Source organism: Myxocyprinus asiaticus, chromosome 3 (genome assembly GCF_019703515.2).
Source record: "Myxocyprinus asiaticus isolate MX2 ecotype Aquarium Trade chromosome 3, UBuf_Myxa_2, whole genome shotgun sequence".
NCBI lineage: Eukaryota > Metazoa > Chordata > Actinopteri > Cypriniformes > Catostomidae > Myxocyprinus > Myxocyprinus asiaticus.
The window spans coordinates 25,912,199-25,938,527 of record NC_059346.1 but is presented as its reverse complement, the minus strand read 5'-3'; the positions used below and the strand labels follow the sequence as shown (position 1 = coordinate 25,938,527).

The 26,329-nt window shown below is 39.9% G+C and overlaps 1 protein-coding gene across 4 annotated transcripts in view; it reads left to right on the top strand.

Annotated features, from left to right (window-relative positions):
* The window catches only part of LOC127422292 (protein FAM102A-like), a 77,892-nt gene that overhangs the window by 42,225 nt on the left and 9,338 nt on the right, over positions 1 to 26,329 (top strand). For 2 of the 4 annotated variants that reach the window (XM_051665718.1, XM_051665733.1), the window contains 2 exons: positions 21,476 to 21,596; positions 22,255 to 22,284. In XM_051665718.1, the coding sequence (XP_051521678.1) occupies positions 21,476 to 21,596; positions 22,255 to 22,284 (151 nt within the window). Of the gene's footprint in view, positions 1 to 9,546; positions 9,614 to 21,475; positions 21,597 to 22,254; positions 22,285 to 22,379; positions 23,647 to 26,329 lie in introns of those variants that run through there. The other 2 variants (XM_051665726.1, XM_051665738.1) reach the window with 2 other exon arrangements.

The following is a 26,329-nucleotide window of genomic DNA, read 5'->3' as shown; positions in this document are numbered from 1 at the left end:
TCTGAACATATTTGTGAAACAGAAGCAAGCCACCCAAAATACCCTTTATTTTTGCAGCTAATTCTACACAATTGTGCAGATAATTTTCTATACTTGAATCATTAAAATAGCTTAAGTTGGTGCTTTTAGCTTATTCTTTAAAAAAAAAAAAAAAAACCCCGGTAAACATGTCCGTGGATTAGTGATTGTCTCAACTTTTTGGACCCTCATGAGTTTGTATCCCTGTGAGTTATAAACTTTAGACAATGATGACAGTCAGACCACTGATTTAAAAAAAAAAAAAAAAAAAAAAAATTCACACTGGGTTCGTAGCATGATGATTCGGCCTTAACATCTCAGAATGTGAATTAATTTTCAGTAATTCAACGATCGGAGTCAGCTTATTCCGCGGTTACACCATGTAGTATGCAGAAAACATGGTATATAATCATAAAAATGGCATTAGCAATAAACCGCAGAATGTCATGGAATATGACATACTGTATTTGGACGAAAATAAATGTTTGAATGTACATTTAAAATTGTGATATGTTCTAGTGTGATAATTAAACTAAAAAAGTGTCTGATTTAATTGAATAAATAAATAATCTGCAAGTGATGCGTGCTTCAAAATGAATGTGTAGAGCCGGCCGCTGATCATCATGTGTACGCTTGTGTGTGTGAGATGACAGAGAGCAGTCTGAGGTGAACAGCACATACAGACTATGTATTTATTTAATTAAATTACTGCTTTACAGGGATTAATAATCACACTATGCCATGGAGCATACTGCTTATCTGGAGTTGAGAAACTTCTGTCAAAAACACACAGAAACGGCTAAATAAAAGCTCGATTTACAGTGCATCCGGAAAGTATTCACAGCGCTTCACTTTTTCCACATTTTGTTATGTTATAGCCTTATTCCAAAATGGATTAAATTCATTATTTTCCTCAAAATTCAATAAACAATACCCCATAATGATAACGTGAAAGAAGTTTGTTTGAAATCTTTGCAAAGTTATTAAAAATAAAAAACGAAAAAAATCACATGTACATAAGTATTCACAGCCTTTGCCATGACACTCAAAATTGAGCTCAGGTGCATCCTGTTTCCACTGATCATCCTTGAGATGTTTCTACAACTTGATTGGAGTCCACCTGTGGTAAATTCAGTTAACTGGACATGATTTGGAAAGGCACACACCTGTCTATATAAGGTCCCATAGTTAACAGTGCATGTCAGAGCACAAACCAAGCCATGAAGTCCAAGGAATTGTCTGTAGACCTCTGAGACAGGATTGTATCGAGGCACATATCTGGGGAAGGGTACAGAAAAATGTCTGCAGCATTGAAGGTCCCAATGAGTACAGTGGCCTCCATCATCTGTAAATGGAAGAAGTTTGGAACCACCAGGACTCTTCCTAGAGCTGGCTGCCTGGCCAAACTGAGCGATCGGGGGAGAAGGGCCTTAGTCAGGGAGGTGACCGAGAACCCGATGGTCACTCTGACAGAGCTCCAGCATTTCTCTGTGGAGAGAGGAGAACCTTCCAGAAGAACAACCATCTCTGCAGCACTCCACCAATCAGGCCTGTATGGTAGAGTGGCCAGAGGGAAGCCACTCCTCAGTAAAAGGCACATGACAGCCCGCCTGGAGTTTGCCAAAAGGCACCTGAAGGACTCTCAGACCATGAGAAACAAAGATTGAACTCTTTGGCCTGAATGGCAAGCGTCATGTCTGGAGGAAACCAGGCACCGCTCATCACCTGGCCAATACCATCCCTACAGTGAAGCATGGTGGTGGCAGCATCATGCTGTGGGGATGTTTTTTAGCAGCAGAAATTGGGAGACTAGTCAGGATCGAGGGAAAGATGAATGCAGCAATGTACAGAGACATCCTTGATGAAAACCTGCTCCAGAGTGCTCTGGACCTCAGACTGCGGCGAAGGTTCATCTTCCAACAGCACAACGACCCTAAGCACACAGCCAAGATAACAAAGGAGTGGCTCTGGGACAACTCTGTGAATGTCCTTGAGTGGCCCATCCAGAGCCCAGACTTGAACCCGTTTGAACATCTCTGGAGAGATCTGAAAATGGCTGGGCACCAACGCTCCCCATCCAACCTGATGGAGCTTGAGAGGTCCTGCAAAGAAGAATGTGAGAAACTGCCCAGAAATAGGTGTGCCAAGCTTGTAGCATCATACTCAAAAAGTTTTGAGGCTGTAATTGGTGCCAAAGGTGCTTCAACAAAGTATTGAGCAAAGGCTGTGAATACTTATGTACATGTGATTTCTTTTCATTTTTTATTTTTAATACATTTGCAAAGATTTCAAGCGAACTTCTTTCACACTGTCATTATGGGGTATTGTTTGTAGAATTTTGAGGAAAATAATGAATTTAATCCATTTTGGAATAAGGCTGTAACATAACAAAATGTGGAAAAAGTGAAGCGCTGTGAATACTTTCCGGATGCACTGTAAATGGACACGTGTTTTTGCTTAAATATTACACTTGTTGGGCGTATGAAATGTCCTGGAAAATTGTGGCTTGAAAAGAGTGGGCACCCTGAATGTAAAGATAATTATAATAATCATCATAATAAATAAGCCTAATAAATTCCCTTGTGTTCCCAAAAAATGCTGCCAAGTGTGTTCTCAATTGAACTAAATTTTAGGTTTAAGTGAACGTCTCTTGTATTATTTTATGATTTAATCACTTTCGTCTTTGTTTCTTTAATACAAAGATACCTGCAAAGTTGCGTTCACAATGTGTAAGAGCGAACTGCTCCATGGAAATAAAGCGAAACTCACAGTACCTAACGAGATGATCGGAGATCATTTGCAGCATTCTCATAGATTATATTATTCTTCCAAACAGTTTTCAGTTGAGTGAAACAGAGAAAAAGCAGTGATAACTCTTTACATGCGCTTGCTCCATGAGACAGGTTCCCGTTGCACGCCTCTGAAAAAAACAGCGAATCAGACACAAGCATTGACGGCTTTTCTTTTGTCTGTTCTTAAAAATATAATAAAGTGTGTTTCTTCAAGCACGTCTTTTTGACTAACAGCATTTGTTGTCTCTGAGACGTCTTACAGGTCACCCACCTGTTGCGGGTAGATGAGCAAAATTACTTGCGCATGAAATACATTTGGACGAGGAGCTTGCGAACTGGATTGAGCCTCTATCACACACCCTGGGTGCACATAAAAAATAACGAACGTTCATAAAATTGCTCATAGAAACTGCTCTTAACTGCTAAGATCAATAGTTATTGTGAAACGAGGCGCAGAACTCTATGAATGTGCATGTCAAGAGAAGCGCTTTCATTGCACTCGTGAACAGCGGAGCTCACTGCGCACATACGTATATAAAATCAGACACGCATCGGCGGCTTTTCTTTCATCTGTTCTTCAAAATATAATCACGTTTCGTCAAACGTGCATCTTTGTGTCTAATTTCTTGTAATATATCACTCTGAGAAGCCTTCCACAGTGGCTGGTACATCAGCAAAATACTTTGCGTGAAAAATTCACATTTGGCGGGTGTTCAATTCAAACCGTGTTCACCAGGAGTAGGGTGTATGACAAATTTGGAAGGAAATCAAAACAGTGTCATTGACTTCAAGCTTTGCAATCGCACCCACACTTTCTGTTGGAAAATTATCTCTAGAAAGTTTTAAACGATCATGTGTTGGTGAATGGTGAGACACCCGTCGAGCCACTTGATTTTTAACAAAGAACCACTTGTGGCTCGCGAGCCGTAGGTTCCCGACCCCTGCTCTAAACTGTTAACATGGCCCCTAAAAATGTTTGCTCTGCTCCACGCTGCTTACACTTGCGATGTGAAACAGGCCTTAATTTTCTTTTTTTTCACCATGGTTTCTCTAACTCTCTCTCCTTCTTTCATACATTCAAACAAGCAAAAAATGTTAATGTGAAAAACTTACCTTCAGTCTCCATAAAAAAAAACCAAAAAAAAAAACAGCTGATTGTATATTTTGTGCTTTTTTTGTTGTTTGTTTTTTTGCTTCGCTATCTAAATGTGGACATACCATAGACTTGTATTGTTTTTATATTAAGCTGGTTATCCTGGTCTTATTTATCAAAATCAAATCAAATCAAATCAAATCACTTTATTGTCACACAGCCATATACACAAGTGCAATGGTGTGTGAAATTCTTGAGTGCAGCTCCGATCAACATAGCAGTCGTGACAGTGATGAGACATATACCAATTTACAATAACATCAAATTAACACAACACAATTTAAACATCTGATATACACATAATTACACTCAACAATATACAAATAATAACATACACTGTACAGTATACAATACGCTGTTTTTTTTTTTTTTTTTACTATATAGATATACATTATTCAATAAAAATTAAAAATAAAAATATATAAAAAAAAAAGTATATATATATATATATATATATATATATATATATATATATATATATATATATATAGAATGTACAGTATTGTACTGTATTGACATTCAGGCTGTCGGTTGATAGTCAGTTGTTAAGAGAGAACATAATATAATAATAATAATATAATTTATGACAGTCCGGTGTGAGATATAAGAGTAAGGGTAATAAAGTGCAGTGCTGATGTATTTTGATCGTGGGAGATCAAGAGTTCAGAAGTCTGATTGCTTGGGGGAAGAAGCTATCATGGAGTCGGCTGGTGCGGGTCCTGATGCTGCGATACCGCCTACCTGATGGTAGCAGTGAGAACAGCCCATGGCTCGGGTGGCTGGAGTCTCTGATGATCCTCCGAGCTTTTTTCACACACTGCCTTGTATATATTTCCTGGAGGGAGGGAAGCTCACCTCCGATGATGTGTCTGGCAGTTCGCACCACCCTTTGCAGTGCTTTGCGGTTGTGGGCGGTGCTATTGCCGTACCAGGCAGAGATGCAGCCAGTCAGGATGCTCTCCACAGTGCAGGTGTAGAACCATGTGAGGATGTGGCGGTTCATTCCAAACTTCCTCAGCCATCTCAGGAAGAAGAGGCGCTGATGAGCCTTCTTCACAACGACTTCAGTGTGGATGGACCATGTGAGTTCCTCAGTGATGTGGACACCCAGGAACTTGAAGCTGCTAACTCTCTCCACTGGTGCTCCATTGATGGTGATGGGACTGTGTTCTCTGTCTTTTCTTCTGAAGTCCACCACAAGCTCCTTTGTCTTACTGACGTTGAGGGAGAGGTTGTGTTCCTGACACCAGTGTGTCAGAGTGTGCACCTCCTCTCTGTAGGCTGTTTCATCATTGTCAGTGATCAGACCTAGCACCGTCGTGTCATCAGCAAACTTAATGATGGCATTGGAGCTATGTGTTGCCACACAGTCATGTGTGTACAAGGAATACAGTAGTGGGCTAAGAACACAGCCCTGCGGGGCTCCAGTGTTGAGGGTCAGTGATGAGGAGATGTTGCTGCCTATTCTAACCACCTGGCGTCTGCTTGACAGGAAGTCCAGGATCCAGCTGCACAGCGAGCTGTTTAAGCCCAGAGCCCGGAGTTTCTCATCTAGCTTGGAGGGCACTATGGTGTTGAATGCTGAGCTGTAGTCTACAAACAGCATTCTCACATAAGTGTTCCTTTTTTCCAGGTGGGAGAGAGCAGTGTGTATTGTAGATGCAATGGCATCATCAGTGGAGCGGTTGTTGCGGTAAGCAAACTGCAGCGGGTCAAGATTGAGTGGCAATACAGAGCAGATGTAATCTCTGATTAGTCTCTCAAAACATTTGCTGATGATGGGGGTCAGAGCAACAGGACGCCAGTCATTTAAACAAGTTATTTTTGATTGTTTTGGTACAGGCACAATGGTGGATGTTTTAAAGCATGTGGGGACTACAGACAAAGAGAGGGAAAGGTTGAAAATGTCCATAAAAACACCAGCCAGCTAGTTCGCGCACGCTCTGATGACGCGGCCCGGAATGCCGTCTGGGCCCGCGGCTTTGCGGATATTCACCCGTCGGAAGGATTGGGTTACATCCACTACAGAGACGGAGAGTGAACTAACCTCTGTAGCTTCAGCCGCGAGAGCTCTCTCCGCGAGGGCGGTGTTATTTCCCTCGAAATTTTTCTCGGAGTTTTTATTCCCTTTAAAGTCCGTGATGATGTTAATTCCCTGCCCAATGCTTCTAGAGTTGGTGGTGTTAAACTGTCCTTCAATCTTACTCCTGTACTGGCGTTTTGCTGTTTTGATAAACTGGCTTGTTTATGCTCCTCCGCGTTCCCGGAATTAAAAGCGGAGGTCCGCACATTAAGTGCCACGCGAACATCGCTATTGATCCAAGGCTTCTGATTCAGATAGATTCGTACAGTTCTGGTCGGAATCATTTCCTCTACGCACGTTCTGATGAAACACATTATGCTATCAGCGTAAAGCTCGATGTCGTCATCAGAGGCGGACCGGAACATCTCCCAGTCCGTGTGATCAAAACAGTCTTGAAGCATAGAGTCTGATTGGTCCAACCAGCACTGGATCGTTCTGAGGGTGGGTGCTTCCTGTTTCAATTTCTGCCTGTAAGCGGGCAGAAGCAGAATGGAAGAGTGGTCCGATTTGCCAAATGGTGGGCGGGGGAGGGATTTGTAGCCATCCCGGAACGGAGAGTAGCAATGATCCAAAACCCGGTCCCCTCGTGTGTTGAAACTAATGTGCTGGTGATATTTTGGTGCAACTGATTTTAAACTGGCTTTATTAAAGTCCCCGATCACAATGAACGTGGCCTCAGGGTGCATAGTTTCCTGCTCACTTATAATCCCATACAGTTCCTTGAGTGCCCGGTCTGTGTCGGCTTGTGGGGGGATGTACACAGCAGTGATAATGACCGCTGTGAATTCCCTCGGTAGCCAGAATGGTCGACACAGAAGCATAAGAAATTCCAGATCAGGAGAACAGAAAGACTTGATGGAATGTACGTTCCTCTGATCACACCAGGATTTGTTGATCATAAAACATACACCACCTCCTCTAGTTTTACCTGAGAGGTCTTTCGCTCTGTCCGCTCAGTGCACGGAGAACCCCGCGGGTTCAATGGCTGAGTCTGGAATCTCCGCAGACATCCAAGTTTCCGTAAGGCAGATAATGCAGCAGTCCCTCGTCTCTCGTTGGAAAGAGATCCGCGCTTTCAGCTCGCAGAGCTTGTTATCCAGAGACTGAACATTTGCCAGTAGAATAGTGGGTAGTGGGGGTCAATTTGCATGGCGTCTTACTCTGATGAGAACGCCGGCTCTGTTTCCCCTATTCCTCCTGCGTTTCCGCGGCCGTGCTGCCCAGACAAAGGGCTCTGCTTGCGTGTTTGTAAACAGCGGATCGGCACTGAGGAATGTGAAGTCCGGTTTATGGTGTGAGATCGCTGAACCAATGTCCAAAAGTGTTTGTCTGTCGTAGACAATAAGGCAGACAACATCCAAGACAAAAAACATAGGAATTGTGAACAAAACAAACAAAACATTGCTATGTTGTGTCGGAGCTTGCAACGCAGCAGCCATACTCGGCGCCATCTTTAAGCCCCAAATCAATACAAAATATGAAATTATATTTTGCGTGAAGAAAATGGACTCCACATTTAGGATAATTAAGATTTTACCTCTCAATTTTCATCACGTAACATGTCGTGACATACTTTCACTATTCCAATTGTTGTCAATGATGATTCTCATTACCGTAACAGTCTTTTTTTTTTTTTTTTTACTGTATTACAATAAAAAAAAACATGGTGCTGTACAAATTATGTATATTTATAAACATCAGCAGAAATGTAAGGCAGAGTATCAAGTATTACTATGATGTATGAATACTTTACTATTTAAATAATATATAATTTTTCAAATTGCGGTAAAGAGAATTAGGGGTAATCTGCATAACTGTCATGAAAATAATGTCACTGAATAAAAACATCTTAATGGCCCTACAAATAGGCTTAATTTTCTATATAAAGGCAAAATACACCTTTCATTTGCTTTTGGAGTAAAATGGGACAAGGACATTCATTACAGGTTTTGGGTTGAATCACCCCGTAGCCCTAGCCCTAAATAAAAAATTGTTTTGTTTGTTTGTTTTTTAAATACATAAACTACAACATACTACAAGGTGGACAATGATCCTGATCCTGATGTTTGTGTGGATCTACAGGAGAATGGGATTTTATTACTGGCCTGGATTAAGGGTCTGTATAAGCAGATGGACTCAGAGTAATTCATGGGTTGGAATTTAGGCTATAGCTGAGTCTGCAGAAATTGAAAAACCAATAATACACTTTAATGAGATGATTTCGACAAGCATTAGTCACTGTGTTTTCTTACAAGGGCAAAGACGTAATGGCATCAGGGAGATTGTGGAACAATATCTCAGTTTCAAGCATTGATTCATTCTACAGCAGTAGAATCAGTAGTAGCTGTAACCAGGTTTAATAAAGACAGTCTTAACACTGAATAAGCTCAATACTCGCTGTGCGTGTGTGTGTGTGTTTTTTTTTTATCGTCATCATTACAACAATATTAATTCCAGCTTTTCTGTAGTCTTTGCATTTTGTCAGTCAGTCTTCTGACTTTGTCCCCAGAGAGACTGTTCATTCTGGGGTTGAACAGTCACAGTGTAGATGTTTGTGAGGTATGATAGCAGTATTTGCTCTGGGAGAAGATTAATGGTCTCGTTGGAACGACTGGAATGCTAGTTCTGTGTTAATGCCAAGAGAATGTCATACCTCACCCTTACACACAAGTAGAGATATCTGTGGATCTATCTAGATTCTAGAAAAAAAAAAAAGGCCCCAAAAGGCACCCAGGAATGTAAATTTTTATATATTTACACTTCTTAAACAAAATGTGTTCTTTTCCAATCAACAACAAAAAACCTAACCCACGTTTAAAGGAATGGTCTGGTTTAAATAAGCTTAAACTCTACGAAAGCATCTATAGCATTAATCATTTAGACATGTCCTTCAGTTTGAAAAAAACAAATAAACATTATTTTTATCAAAAATATGAGCTTCACATTTCTGCTTTTAAACTCTCCAGACTACCTTACCCCATTCCATTGTGAGTGCACTACTGTCAACATGATTTTTGTTTGTTTTTACAAGAGAACTGAACTTTGTGGTGAATGCTACTGTTGATAGACAACTTGTATTGAACCCAGAACATTCCTTTAAGTTTTCCTGTGTGCAGTGGTTGCAGGAATCAATGCATCTCTTTGCATCTTTTATTTCAACCCCAGGGTTCCCACAGTCGTGGAAAATATTAGGTAATTTTAAAATTGTTTTCATCTTTAAGACGGTCACTTCGATGCTGCGTTAGTAGCTGATGCTGTGGGAAGCTCCTCCCAGGAGTGACAATCTCTGAAGCCCTTTAAAATCAAGCCAGTTTATTGGAAGATTGCACTTGATGCTCTGCCCCCGATGTGCACTTCACTGCGAGCATATAAACTGGAGCACAGCATCATTTCCTCAGGATTTTTTGACTGAAGGGAAGAGAACTCGCCTCTCGGCCCCTTAATTCTCAAGAAATCAGTAGTGCGGAAAGCTTACACTGCATCTTGTTCCCTACTTTTAGGGAACCAAGGTTACAGTCATAACCAGACTGTTTCCAGGGATGGAGAATCCATAGAAACGAATACAAGGTAAAAAGTCATGAAAATGTCTTGAAAAATTCTGTAGTGAGTATATATTTAGATAAATTGTTCTTTTGAGTTCTTTTTTTTTTTTTTGCAATTGATTCGCCTTGAAAAGTAATGTGAAAAAGTTATGGAAATTCATTGATTTAAAAATGACTGTGCTCACATTGAGGGATCAGTTTCCTCTAGTCTAGATGCTCCACTAAGCTAATGAGCTCTGCCAGGTGATGAAATATAGATATCAACCACTCTAGTGCCTAGCCACATGTCTCTTTCTCTCTCTCTTTTTTTTTTTTTTACATGTTGGAGAGAACTGTGAATAATTAATTGACAATCTCGAGTTGGCCATGTTTTAAGATGCTGCACATGTCTGTGTCCCACATACTGCCACATATAATAAAACAGACGGTTATTGGAATGTTGCAACCCCAGGCGCAGTTAACGAGACAGGTAGTGCTACGGCGTCTCCTCAACCTGTTGTCAGAAACCCCCACACAAAAAGAGAATGACACTTCCATGAAATGTTTTTCACCTCATTACATCTCAATCTCATTACCAAGAGCACTGTGAGGAATTTGTTTCTCCATACATGGAATGTGTGTGTGTGTGTGTGTGTGTGTTTAGGTCAGGTATTTTGGGGACCAAATATACCCACAAAGATACTAAAATCTGAAATTTCTTACAATGTGGGGACCAGCCAACAGTCCCCACCAGGAAAATTACTAAATAAAAATAATAATAATGACTAGGAAAACGGCTTAATAAATAGACCAAAGAGTGTCTTATAAGAATAGTTTGCCCAAAAATGATAATGCCCTCATCATTTACTCCCCTTTATGCTGTCTCAAACTCAAATGACTTTGTTTCTTCTGCGGAACACAAACGAAGATCTTTACATGGATATATGATGTGAATACATATGCATACAATGCAAATCAGTGGGGATCAACACTTCCAAGCTCCAAAAATTACAGAAAGGCAGCATAAAGGTAATCAATAAAACTCGAGTGGTTTTAATCCTTATCTTCTGAAGCGATACAATTGGTTTTGGGTGAGAAACGGACCAAAATGTAACTCATTTTTCACTATAAATCTTAACGTTATAGTCTCCTTGGCATCATCACATCATGATTTAAAGCTTGATTACACTTCCCCGCACTTGTTGCATGCGTCGCCATAAAACATTTAAAAAATGAGCTATATTAGTTTGAGACTGCATAAGGGTGAGTAAATGAAGAGATAATTATTAAAACAATAATAATAATAATAATTCTTCCCAATTTGGAATGCCCAATTCTCAATGTGCTCTAAGTCCTCGTGGTGGCGTAGTGACCTGCCTCAATCTGGGTGGCGGAGGACGAATCTCAGTTGCCTCTGCTTCTGAGACCATCAATCTGTGCATCTTATCACGTGGCTTGTTGAGTGCATTACCACGGAGACGTAGCGCGTGCTATTCTCCGCGGCATCCACACAGAACTCACCACGCGCCCCACCGAGAGCGAGAATCACACATAGCGACCACGAGGAGGTTACCCCATGTGACTCTACCCTCCCTAGCAACCGGGCCAATTTGGTTGCTTAGGAGACCTGGCTGGAGTCATTAGCATGCCCTGGATTTGAACTCGCGACTCCAGGGGTGGTAGTCAGCATCAGTACTCGCTGAACTTATAATTTTTGGGTAAACTATCCCTTCAATAAAAATTTAAAAACAAATGATTAGGACTAGGGGTAGGGTTGGGGGATAGAAAATATGATTAGCTCAGAATAAAACAACAAAAGACAAAGAAAAATCCCCACCATAATAGATATACAAACATGCTTTGAAGCAATGTGTGTTGTAAAAAGCGCTATACAAATGAAAATGACTTGACATGTAAATGTTAGTACATTATCTCTACATCCTACTGTTTTTCACACTACTGGTGGGTTCGCCTTACAAGTGATCACTGTCACCTCCATTGTTCTTTACTGCAGCCTGCATTACCTCAGTGCAACAGAATGACGTTTGTATATCATTGAAGTAGGTCTTCAGCTTGTTTTGATCGAATGTTGTGTAATTGTCCTTTGGTTCATGTTTCATGTTCTGTTCACTTCATTGTTCTCTTCCCTCTCTCTTTCTTATGGACTCAGTTATTTATTTCCCACTGAATGTGTCACCTATCTATGTTTATTTATGTGACAGTGTGTTCTGTAGTTCTCATATTTTTATTCTTCTCTCCAACTTGACTTCCTTTATCATTTCTGTTCTCTCTTGATCCAGATGAGGAATGCATCTGTTGCCTCTCTGTTTGCTGGTGCAGATGTGTGTGCATGAATGTGTACATCCTTTAGGATTCAGTTAAAGGGGACATATAATCCACTCTTTTGACATACAAGAGTTCTCTGTACTATGAAGACATGCTTTTTGTAGACATGCAAAGCTTTTTACAGCACATTTTTTAAGATGTTTACAAATGTTTACAGATATCTATGTGTTGCACATGATGAAAGACAAGTTTAGCATCCATTATTATTATTTTTTTTATATATATTCCTCCTATTGCATTCAGAATCTGTATAGGCCTACATCTTTTGCATTAGTTTTGATCTGGTGGAATTTAAGCCCAATGATCATACCCCAATGGTTTTTATCTAAAACCATATTGTAACTCATTATTAACTGGTTTGAAATCACTGTAGTACTCGTCTATGTCATCAGTGTCTCATACAGAAAAAACCAGGTAGTTAAAGGAATAGTTCACCCAAAAATGAAAATTCTCTCATTATTCACTGACCCTGATGCCATCCCAGATGTGTATGACTGTCTTTCTTCAGCAGAACACAAACACAAATGAAGATTTTTAGAAGAAGATAGAGCTCTGTCAGGTCTTTATAATAGAAGTACACGGTTGCCAGCACTTTTACAGTCCAAAAGTCACATTTAGTAGACATCAGTCGATCAATGAATGTCTTCTGAAGCTAATTGATAGGTTTATGTAAGAAACAATTAGATAATTAAAATGTTTTTAACTTTAAATCGGCGCTTTCATCCAGGGCTCTGATGCAGTTTGAAATGGCCGAACTATCGCGTGGTTCGTTCTTCTGTTGTAAATAAGCGCTGCTTCCGAATTCTCACATGAACTCACCGACGCGCTTGCGTCAAGCTTCGCGTCAGCTGCTGGCAGGAAGTGCTTTTAAAAAGTTAATAACGTTTTAATTATCGATTTATATTTTTTACACAAATGTATCGATTTGCTTCAGAAGACATTCATTGATCGACTGGAGTCATGTGGATTACTTTTATGCTGCCTAAATGTGACACTTGGACCATCAAAGTGCTGGCACCCTTGTACTTCTATTATAAGGCCTTTTTCTAAAAATCTTAATTTATGTTCTGCTGAAGAAAGAAAGTCATACACATCTGGGATGGCATCAGGGTGAATAATGAGAGAATTTTCATTTTTGGGTGAACTATTTCTTTAAATTCTAAAAGTCAGAAAGAGGGTGGAAAATGGTCATTAAATACTAAACCTTGACTAAACCTTGAGCATGGCACAAAAGTGTAGAATAAAACCAGTGGCATGCTGCAAAAGTGCAGAATATGGCCCCTTGAAAAACTGGTTGATAATTTGTTAAGAGGGAGAGGTCGAGAAAGTAAACAGCGTCTACGGAAGCTGTGAGCTATTATTTGCATTGTGTTCTTTTAACACGTTCTTCACATGCAGGTGTCTTAGACTTCCTCCGTCATGTCTCATCATGTCATCAGTCTGAGCTCATTCAGAGCCTGTTTGCACCTGTCTGCATGGTTTGAAGTTTTTACAAGTTTGAGGGTGTAGAATCCAAAGAGAGAGAGAGACAGGAGAGATAGAGGGTGTGTGTCTGTTCTTAGGTTATCAGTTTGTTTCTGTTTGCTTTGGGTTGAATAGCTCTTATTGGCACCCACATCACTGAGCATGCTCGTGCTTCCTTCATGGGCAACAGTGGAGTGTCCCAGGAAACAGGAGTCCAGATTATGTAACTTTGAAGTTCAACTTCCTGCAGTGACATGACAGAGCACAGTTACATCTGTGGGATCAGTCTTGCATAACAATTCCTGTGTGTGTGTGTGTGTGTGTGTGTGTGTGTGTGTGTGTGTGTGTGTGTGTGTGTGTGTGTGTATGTGTGTGTATGTGTGTGTGAGAGAGAGAGAGAGATAAAGAAAGATAAAATTGAATAGAGAAAAAAAGGGTATTTTATTGAAATTAGGCTACTTTCTATTTGAAGCATTGGTTTACTGTTTCACTGCCTTACAGCATTCCATACACTACACTTCTATACAGTATGAGTACACTCTATATGTGTACATATAGAACAGTATTTCAGTGTTGCTCAGAATATGGTTATATTCCACAGAAGGCCTGTGTCAACAGTAGCAAACTTGTGCATGCTTTTTCTGTTTACTTGAATAGAAACCAATGAAGTGAAGCCAATAATGTGAAATGTAATTTGCATATAACGTCAGAGGCCTAAGCTTTCATTCTGATGGTATTTTATATCAGTTCAAAGGTTTTGATTGGGTGTGATATGTCACTCATACCGGAGTGACTAAGTAATTTCTCATTTGCACACAGTAATTGTCAGCCACAAATGCGCATAAAAATTCACACTGGTCATATTTAATTCCTAATGTGACTTGTTGGGAAAAAGGTTTTTTGTTTTGTTTAAAGCATGTTCCAGATTTTAATTTTATAATAATTTTATTTATCACACATTATACATTTGCACATATACAGTGAAATTATTTTTTTCACACATCAGAGCACAGGGTCAGCCATGATATGGTGCCCCTGGAGCAGATAGGGTCAAGGGCCTTGCTCAATGGCCCAACGGTGGCATCTTGACAGTGCTGGGGCTTGAACCCCCTAACCTTCTGATCAGTAACCCAGAGCCTTAACCGCTGAGCCACCACTGCCCTGCATGGTATATTTTGCAGGTATATTGGAGTGTTAAATGAATTATGATGTGTTATGATTTAAATGAAGATGATAGTTAAAAATCAAGACAACTGGCAAACAGTAATCAGATCTTCCGTTTCATACTGCCTTCTCTTTTTATTCTGTCCATTCCCTCAAGGTCAACTCTACAACTCGCGCTTTCCGTACATCATAAATCTGAAGTTAAACTCTCTTAAAGCACTTAAGCATTTTTCCACTATCGGGGCCGAATGGTTCTGAGCATGGTGAGTAACCGTTCCAGTAGCATTTCCACTTGAGCACAGTTTGGTCCGGTACCATTACAAACTGTTCCCGGCCTGGATTAGCCAACCGTGCTCAGGACAGAAAACTGTGCTAGTTGAACGATTTAGTGACATTGTGACTCTTGATTATTCACTTGCTTAGTAAGTCCGTTCTCATCCTGATTTCACAGCATCACAATGGAAAAAGAAACCGTTAAGTTGCCAGCGAGCCCAGGTTGGTATGGAATGGCACGGTTCCGCAACAAGAACTGTTTGGCCTGATGGTGGAGGAGTGACTTTGAGGCAGGATATACTTAAGCCTTCATTGCATTGTTAATACTTAAATTAGAATTGATAGTTCACATTGATTAAAATCCTTCTTGGCCTTTAGAGACCCTATTTAAAAGGGAAGATATAATGCAGAACAGCAAGTTTTTGGCTTAAAAGAGCAGCGTCTGCAGAGGAAGTCGAACAAAAGACATGACACCTGACCCAACTATACACCACAGATGATCACGGCAGGGATTTCAAAACACATCTTCTAAGAGCGACCTAATGATGTAATTATTGTTTTGTTTTTAAACCGTGAGTACAGAGAGGGCCAATTCTTGTTTATTGAACTTTAATGAGGTCTATGAGGGTTTAAACTTTCATGAGCTTGTTGTCACTTGATTAAAGTTATGACTGAGGAGTGTCACATAATTGGGTCTCATGACATTATTATCAAATGTGATATAAGGTCAGCTGTTAATCTTTAAACCACTGTGTAACATGTATCAGATATTGTGGAGATCATTAAATAGTCATTGAAAATACATATTTATCCAAAGCAACTTACAGTACACTTCTGGGGACAACTGGAAGGCACCAGAGCATGTAAGGAGAGGCACAGAGAATGATGATAAATTCACCAAGTAAAATCAAAATATAAATAAATACAACAAAAATGTATTGTTAAAGGTGCACTCAGTAAGATTTTAGCTGGCTCTTACTCATCCCATTGGCCCTAGTATTACTTGTAGCTTTGGACTCTATACTGACACCCATCATCCTGGATTCTGGGAGTTTGTTTATTTAACGTTGCCACTTTACACAAATACTCATTTGTGAGTTCTCTGACGGCTGAACACTGCCCTTGATGTCGTGCGGTTTATCCGTGATCAGCACGGTGAGAGCTGCAGGATGTAGCGGTTTGTTTCATGACTCCCTTTTGTTTGGACATTTCATATTTTCACTTGCTCTCATTCTGGTTGAACTGTCTGTTGAATCACAATCAGACATAATACCATCAATCTGGACTATACTTTTGACTCTGGCTCCATAATACTGTTATCATCATCTTTCGCCACAGCGGACCATCCGTGATGCCCTTCCTGACGCAACCCCCAGTGGCTGGGGGACTCTATTGGGTAATTTAGAGTCTCCAATTCACTTAACCTGCATGTTTTTGGACTTGTGGGGGAAACCGGAGCAGCCAGAGGAAACCCACACGAACACGTGGAGAACACGCAAACTCCACACAGAAAGGCCCAGTTGAGCCAGGACTCAAACCCGGGACCTTCTTGCTGTTAGGCGACAGTGCTAAACACTGAGCCTCCGTGCTGCCCAGAGAGCTCATCCATGGACTGGTTGTGCGAGCACGAACCTCTGCGCTCATACACGGATTTCCATTGCTCTCACACAAAACTGGATGTGCACTCTCAAATATACGTTGCTGTCATTTTAATTCTCCCTGTTCATTCAAAATGTGTCCTGTGCATTGGCAAATCTATTATAAAGCCATATAACTACCTCTGATCATTCATACAAATATTCTGGCTCTGTAGACGTGGCATATCGGGGGAGAAACAATACCGGAATTTGAGTAGTCAACTCGCCATTTGGCCGGTAAAATTTTTTTTTTAAGAACTGCAGCATAATACATGGTTAAATTCGTATCAAAAGAATGATAATTTGATGCTCGCTGATGATGTAAAAGACGTGAGCAAATCAAATTACATGAAAACCGGAACAAAGAACATCTGTTGTGACTCAAGTCTTCTTACGATTTTCACCTCAGTGGAAAACACGCTCTCACTACGCAACTGTCAGACTACCTGAATTTCTGTACTGCTCACATTACACAACAAGGTTTCTTGTCATCTGTTGTCATCTTGTTGTAGCACATACTAAACAACAGATCCTAGATGAGTTGCACAAATTACAAGCTCTTTGGCCAAGAGGAATCCCCGGCCAACAACGAAAAAAAAAAAAAAATCTCACATAATTTCACGATAGAAATTAGAGTGATCATAGGATTTTTACAGAGGGTCATGTTCAGCTCGCTGTCCAAAAGTTGTCTGTGTACTGATTTTGTCTGAAAAACATAAGAGGAAACAAAAAATGAAGTATGGCAGAAAGCATGATTGGGAAGACCCAGGCAGGCCCTCTGTGTCTGTTTTAGAAAAAAAGTTGGAGGTAAATAAAACATAACACAATGTCAAGTATAGTACTCAGACCATTTCTTCTTAATTTATTCTGTTTCAGTCTTGTAAGGATCTGACCAGGTCAGATCTTTAATCACTATGCCAAATCACACCAATACATTTTAATACAACAAGAGTGTCAGTTCCTATTGTTAATACTGCCATTTTCTCTTATATCAAAGTTTATTTAGGATTAGCTACATTAATGAAAGTGTGCCTTTATTAAAAAGAACCAGCTCTTTTTACTTTATTGTGAAAGAATGACAGTTTTATGAGCTTCAATATACTGTAATATCATAGTCTGTCTAGCAGTTACAGCAAAGTTAGATGTTTTCATTGGCGAAAGTGACTTGGCAGGCATTTATCGTTTGCCAAGTTACTCATAGCACATATTATCTATCCCATCTGATGTGTGGTTAGTGACAACAGCTTTGTAGTGGCTCTTGTGAAAAGAGTCATTAGTGCTCTGTGTGTGTACTCTATGTGAAACAAGCTCTAATCTGCATTTGCTCTTCAAATCAAAGACATTTTGAGTCATGAGTCTTCTGCTGATTATCTATTTTGTCTGAGTATCTGGGATGCCACTTTGAAAGCACACATCTCTGTTTATGAGTGCGCGTGTGTTTTATGTCCTCATTAACCCATTCGACTCAATGGCTAATTATAATGTCTTTTGCCCTGTGCACAAACACAATCATTGTTTTTCACATCCAACTTCTCTTTGATGTTTACTCAAATTTCCGAAATGGTCATTTTAGAATTCAGACGCGAAAAGGGCAAAGGGCAGTTCACACAGAACATGTCTGTGCTTTTTCCATTGTTTTTCTATGTAAACATGCGCTTGATGGACATCTTTGACCATTGCACTGTATCCGGCAATTTTTTTGTTTTGTTTCTCGTGCAAGAGCGACACATGTTTTAGACACTGTGTCAGGTAAAAATTAACCTTAACTTTAAAAGAGCATTTTAAAAAGTGTTCTACTGATTACACTGTGTCTAGCTTTTTATAGTGCAAAAACGCATTCAGCCTGAACAGCTCCTAAGGAATCATTCACAAAGGGAAATTTCTTGTGTTCCAAAACAGCAAGATACAGTGCAATGGAAGGGAATAAAACAGGGACTTGAGACGTGCTTTTAAAAGTCTGACTGTTTTTCATTTGACATGGCGTCTTAAAAACGAGCCATTCATAGCAAAGACACTGAAGAAGCAATTCAGCAGTGTAAAGGGCTATTCAAACCAAATGCATTTTTGTGTCTGTCTGCACTCTTTTTATTGTTTTTCTATGTTAACATTCACTAGACGAAGATCTTTGACCGTTGCACCATGTCCAACATATTTTTTTTCAGTGTCTTGCACGAGCGCCATTTTTTTAGATGCCGTGTCAGGTAAAAAAATAATGTAAACTTTTAAAAGTGCATCTCGAGACAACTGTGTTCTGTTATATGCGTTACACTGCATTTCGTTTTTTTAGCGCAACAATGCGTTTCGTCTGAACGGCCCCTGAAGGTCTATTCACACAGGGTGTGTTCTTGTGTTCAAAAACAGTAAGATGCAGTGCAGCAAAAGTGAATAGAACAGGTGCCTCGAGACGCGCTTTTAAAAGTCTAACTGTTTTTAACTTGACATGGCGTCTTAACTTGAATTAACGTGTTTTTTGTGAATGGCCCCTAAGAATGTACGTTTGTCCTAAAAGAAACCAAAGTAAAGACATGCTAACAAATGAACTGAATGTCCTTCTGTCTTGTGCACTTGCTCCAGAAAGATGAGTTTTTGTGAGCCTGAAGGATTTCAGCATCAGTAATTCAAAGTTACCAGGAAACTGAACTGTACTGCCTCACAAAGCTCTTATCTGAGTTAATTGGTTTGTATTATCAGTCATGCTTTTCATAGTGTTTTTTACAGACTACGATTTGCACTTGTTATGGCAATAGACATGGAACAAGATGCAAAACATGAAGACTGAAAAATATTTAGGCTAGCTAGCTAATTAGTGAACATTTGATGATTCATCATCCCACATTACTGTAAAATGATCATGTGCTTGATCATCCCTGTTTTTTTTGTTTTGTTTTTTGTTTTTTTTTCATGGGTATTTCCACCGGGCCTTGTTCTACTTCTAGTTCCAACATTTAGGGATGAAACAATGCAATGTATTCTTCTCAGATCTTCAGACCACCAGTAAAGTCTTAATTGTGATCTTTTATGAGTCATTCGCCAGCTGTGTAGTGGCAGGTGCTTGAGTGCTGCAGAAGACTTTGTAAAGTTCTGGTGTTGCTAAGAGAACAGGAAGGAAGCACTTTCTCACTCAACTGAAGAAAGGAATAGGATGTTCCTTGGTTTCTTACAGAACTTTGAGCCAGGGGCCATAACTCCAGACATGTCTGTGTGCCATGCGAAGTGAGTTTGGAAGACCTCCTCAGCTTCAATATATTTAATACAAGTAAAAACATGAAATAATTTGGGTTACATTATTAACAGTACGCTTTGAAATGCCTCGGACAGACCATCTCGGTCAGATAACTGATGTCTTAACTGTTTAGTCTAGGATACAAGTGTAGGAAACCTGCTTTGTTATCAGACATATATAGTTGAGTTGAACATGGCTTGTACCCCATGGATAGTTGGTGTGTGTGTGGTACAGCCTGTTCAGGGTCACACTCGAGTAATGGATGTGCTGTTATCTGCACTCATTTTCCCTGGCACGCCGACGGATATCAGGGACAGATGCCTTGGCAGCAAGCCCAGAGTAAATAAAGGACAGGAGGAGGCCATCAAATCTGCCTTCAATCACCATGTGATATGTGGAAAAGAGCTTATATCTAGTGGGACAGGCACAACATTGCTTGGCCTTGTGATTGCAGTCTCCATATTAGGGGCCGCATAATACTTCTACAGATTGTTGTTGTGTCTGGATGCAAAATTTGTCCGGGGAGCAGGTCTAGTAAAGGTGTACTATTGAAAGGGATTGTCAACCCAGAAATGAAAATTCTGTTATTTACTCACCCTCATGTCGTTTCAAACCCATAAGATTTTCTTCCTTCTGTGGAACACACAAGGAGATGTGAGGAAGAATTAAATGGACTGACAACCTCATTGCCCGTTCACTTTCATTGTATGAAAAAGAGCAGTGTCAACATGGTGTTCCACAGAAGAAAGTAAGTCATATGGGTTTGGTACAATATGTGAAATAAAAATGACAGAATTTATATTTTTGCTTGAACTATCCCTTTGAATGTTCTGAAACGTGAGAAAGACCCTTTGTAGAGTCTTAGTAAAAGTGAGGGAGATGTAAGGGAGCGGCAGAATGCAAAAGAGCTGCAGAAATAAAGGAGGATGTGATTGAAACCAAAACAGAATGTGAAGGGAGTGAATTAGGACACACTGACCCACTTTCATCAAAGAGCTCGACAGAAGAGAGAAGAGGATGGAGAGAGAGAGATGAAAGGATGAGAATGAGGATGATGAATCATATTACGTTGGCATTTCGTGCCCACGGTCACACTACAGACTTCTGCCACAGTACAGCTTGATCTGTGATTTGAAGGCTGACTCCAGCGTCTGTATTCTGATCTTTAGATTCTTTTGGACTCTAGTTTTCTGGACAAAGTCCTGTTGTTTCGCAAAAATTGACTGTTTTGAAAAGAGATTGGTTCCAGTGATTAGTTGAGATTGCACAAAACTATTCAGTATATATGGCCAGTCTTTCACAATGGGCTGTGACCCTATGAATTTTCTGAGCTCTAAGTTGCCAATCCACTTGTGTTGTTCATTTGATTCATTGTGTTATTTGTTTTATCTGTGGTTACCTTAGTAATATTCCACTGGCTGCATTTACCGGTGCTGTTTATATGTAGGCCAATGTGTATAATCACGACTCGACATGAATGCAAATGCCATAGAGTGCTACAATACAGTTACTGGAATTAATACATTTTCTTCTATGTTTTATGTACATGCTGGCTAGCAAACACTTACCCAAATGAAATAGCTTTTCACAGTTTTGATGGAACATACTGCATTTACAGTGTCACAGTGCGTGATTCGTACGAGGATTGTCAGTTATACAGTTGCATCATTTACATAAAGACGAATTAAGTTTTATGACATTGATGAATTTAACAAATGTATAGAATGATTACAGGAAAATTATAGTATTTCTGATAAACCTCTACATTCATATCTCTCCTGCTCTCTTTCTCTCTCTACAGGCAAGAGGTACAGGAGAACTGTGTTCGCTGGCGAAAGAAGTTCTCCTTTGTGTGTAAGATGAGTGCCAGTCCTAATACGGGGGTCCTGGACCCCTGCATTTGCCGAGTGTCTGTGCGTAAGGTTAGTCACATTCACCCACATGATGTTCTGAAACAACAACATACATCTCAGCCATGCTACGTCTTATAAATGAGCAAAGATCAACCAATTGTTTAGCCAAAAGTCCTACAAAGAAATGTATACATTGATTTAAAATATTATGGATACATTTTCAAAGGCCTTTGGATATTTGTCATGATTGAAGGGATTGTCACCTACAAAATGATAATTCTGTCATTTACTCACCCTTATATTGTTCTAAACCTGTGTAACTTTCTTCCGTGAAATAAGTAGATGTTAGGTATAGTTACAGCCTCAGTCATCATTCACTTGTATTGTATGGGAAAATTCAATGAAAGTAAATGGTGACTGAGGCTAACATTCTGCTTAACCTCTTTTGTGTTCCATGGAAGAAGGAAAGTCATATGGGTTTGGAACCACATGTGGTTGATGATGACAGAATTTTCATTTTGGGTGAACTGTCCTTTAACAAACAGATTGTGCATGCATTCAGTGAGCTCCGTTGTTTGGTTTACTCCATACAGGGTAGCTGCTGTTTCATGGTTTCCTTTGCTCGCATGACCCTTTACTCACTTTGCCTCATAGCGTCACCATAGCAATGTCAAACATATTGCATAACAGATTGCTCTCTCTCCCTCCCTCTCTTTTGTCCTTGCAGGAGCTTAAAGGTGGAAAGACATTTTCAAAGGTAGGAGCTTTCCCCTTTCTCTCACTCTCTCTCTTCCCTTGTTTCTTTCTCCACAAATTTTTGTGCCCTTCCAGCCCCGTCTGCCGGCAGGTCATCTCCGCCTTTCTGGATCTGGGAGGGGACAAGGGGAGGGAAACACAACAACAATACTATTATTTAAAAAGAGAGGGAAAGGCCAACACGGAACGAGAGCGGGAGAGAGAGAGGAGAGAGAGAAAAAAAAAATTACTCGCCAGTTCTCCGATACGCCATAGCTTGGTCCTCGGCCACCCTTCCATCCTCTAGTGGACGACAGCCGCACCTCCTCGGGCAGATCGGAGGCAGTCCTCCGGCCCCTGGTGGATGGAACGCCCCACCGCGTTTTCGGTGGACGGTAGGGGTCACGGTTCTCCCGCTCCAGGCAGTCGTCCAGGAGCCCCTCCCCGCTCGCAGTCGGTGGTCCTCTCTTGACCCTGCCTCGTTTTAACAGCCGGTAGGGGTCTCCTCCGCCCATGGCAGCGGCCCTGACTGCTCCAGGCGGTCGGCTAGGAGCCCCTCCTCCCCTTGCGGTCGGCAGCCGTTCCTCCGCTTTCAGGCGCCGGGATCCTCTGTCCCCTGGCGGATGACCACGTCTGCTCCATTGGGGTGGATGGTAGTGGCGAGGACTCTACTACGGCGCATCCCTTCTCCTTCCTGGGTTTTTGGCACCAGTGTAACAAAGGATAAAATTTGGGAAAGGAGGAGGCGAGAACCAGCTTAACAATATAAATAATATTTAATGGTTAACTTAAACAAAAAGACAAACACATACAGGGCAGCTGCCTGTAGCTCTCTCTCTCTCAAACTGCCGCCTCAGGTCGCCTTTATCCCTCTTGGGCTTGATCAGCCTGATTAGGGGCTGGGTGTGCAGCATCACAGCCCCGCCCTCCGCCCTGCCACACACATATACAGGAAATACTGCATAAGCAAGTTTAAAGGGTGTAATGCAATGAGTGACTAGTGTATAGGAGGTTAGTCTAAGGGATTTTAGCTACACAGGACAGACAATTCAATGATCTGGCCTGGGCCTGTCATAGAAACAAGCCCCACCCAGGAATCAGTTAAGTGTAAGTACAATATTTCCAAATTTTTTTAGGATATTCAGAAGCAGACATTCCTGCTGCCATCCTACAGTAATAGTACAAAATATTCAAGTGATCAATGGTTGTAGCTAACAGTTTTTCACACATTTTTAGTAATTACAGGAGGCGCTGACACAGCCTGTCCCTTTTGTGTGTCATCAAACCATGGATGTGGGAAAACACATCTCTAAACCTGTCATAGCCCTGAGTCACCTGACGTTTCTCACGTATTACACCTCTTGCTGAAAGCCTAACTCAAAAGGTGATCTTTTAATGATGACAAGCAAAAGATACTGCACTATAATCATATAGTGCAAATGTAAAAAAATGTCAGACCCTTTTTTCCCATGGTGACTTAAAGTGAATGCAAGCCATACAGTTTGTGTGTTCTCTGGCTGGGAATCAAATCTAAGATCTGAACAATGGTAGTGCCATGTTTTACCATTGGAGTTACAAGACCCCACATAAAGTCTAAATAATATACTGTATTAAACCTATAAAGCAAAATGTATGAGTTAAAAATAATAGAGATTATGGCTGAATAAAAACTTAAATTTTTAGATTAATCGCGGTCTTCATTTAAATGATCTTGATATTGATTCTTAAAATCCCAAGATCGATCTTTTAATTTGCAAAGTTAAGCACAGAGATACTTTCACTGCGTTTTGAGAGTAAAAGTTTGGTTTGACTCATTCTGTTTAATGTGTTTCCAAAGACGAGATCCATGCAATCCATTTGTCATTGATAATATCTCTTTTAATACTTCTTTCTGTTCTTTACAGTTAGTTGTTGATATATATATATATATATATATATATATATATATATATATATATATATATATATATATATATTAGTAATAACTTTAAATGATATGTAGCCCTTGGTACACATCTTTGGTTTTCTGTCAGTGTAGTGGTACTTGAGCCTTACTGATTTTGTGGTAGCGCTTTATTTTACAGTACTGTTCTACATTTACACACTTTATAATTACAGTAACAATAGTAATTACTTGGTACTAACTCTAACCCTAACCTTAACCCATATTAAGTACATGTAGTTACTTAATATTACTCATTACTTTCTTGGGTAAGTACACTGTAAGTAGACTGAAAGTATACATAGTGTAAAATAAAGTGCAACCGATTTCACTGTGGGGTACTTACAGCAAAAAGGTTTGGAAACAATGTTGTATAAATTACAAACTTTTAATTATTTTGTTTTAGACACACCCTGGCAGTGCAGTTTTACAGTGATGGAATCAGATGGAAATACAGTGCTACTTTAATATTTAACATGGTACTCAAAGATTACAACATTCATACACATGCAAAAAAGTTCCAAAAATTGCTTTTGTACTACCATTTTCTTTGGACTTGTACCATGGCACTACCGTATTCTTTTGGACAGGTATTGTTGTATTATGGAAGTATCTTGGTACTTACCATGTAAATATTATGGTATATTACATGGTATTGCTATCTATCTGATACCATCAAGGTACCATAGTACCACTACAGTACTTTTTTAAGAATATACTACATGGTACATGGTATAATGGTACTTTTTGGTATGTTTTTGTTAGTCAGGTGAAGCATGCCACTTATACTTGGCTGTGCTGCTGGTTGTTTATACATGTGATATACTGTGATGTTGCTGACACAACAACAGGTCGGGTCATCATAGCTAAATTACTGCAGAGAGAATATGGAGTGAGTTACAGGAGGATGTTTTGTTTGGGATGGTGCATCCGTGTCCTCTTCTCTTTATTTACTGATCCCTGATGTCATGAACAGGAGCAATGTGAAACAACACTTTGCTGAAGCAGCAGAATCGGGGCATGAGGAAGGTCAAATCTATGGACTGTAACCAGGATTAAGGGAGAAACAAAGGAAGGAGGGGTGGATATAACCTTTAGGGAGAAATAAAGAGTACCTTTGTTGTGGTAGCCATTCAAATGTTCTGCGACAGTTGTTTGCTTTTAATAATGCACACATGTTCTTGAACTCCACTGAATCAAATTGAAAAATATGAGATTATTTCTGCATACATGACCAACTCTTTGGGGCTGCCAATGAAAAAGCCATCTGTCCAGGGTCCGAAATTAACACCCGGGTACATTTTCTATTTGGCTATCTACTTGGATATCTTGTCTCACACTCGCACGCTCTGTTTGTAGCAGATGACCGCGAGCAGAGCACTAATTTATTTCATACAGACTACATATTTATTTCTTTAAACAGCAGCTGTTTACAGTTAAATAATCACTTTGAGTCACGTAGCGACTGGCTTTTCTGGAGATGGAACGTCTTTTAAAACACACAAAAATGGAAAGGGCTTCAAAACAAAAGCTCCATTTAAATGGAAAAACGTACGACAGAAATATATCACTACTGTCTAGTTATGTTCACTGTAATACTACTACTACTACTACTACTACTACTAATAATAAGAAGAATAATAAATCAATAGTAATTGTATAGTATTCAATCAATATCTCACAACTCTGATGCTGTTATGCAGCACTTTATTTGACAAAAATAACTCCAATGTTGTATTTTGACTTATGCTGTGAGGTTCTGTATAAAAGCACTTCGTTTGATAAAAATAATACAATATTATGTTGAAAATGTATTGTTTTATTTTCATTTGATTAAAGTTTTAAATGAATTTATTTAGACAAAATATTTTAATACCTTGCATGTTTTTTTCCCATGTTTTTTGAGGATGTCACGTAACCTGTTCATGTTTGGCATTTGTTTGGATGCACAGTCTTTGGCATCAACAACAAAAGATATGGAAAGCATTTTCTCCTCCCTTTTAAAAGTTGATAAGCCCATATTTTGCTGTCCTAACTATGCACAATTATATGGTTATTTGCATTTTATTATTTGCATTTATAATTATTTCCTACAACCATATTAGATCAGACCTGTTACCCATTT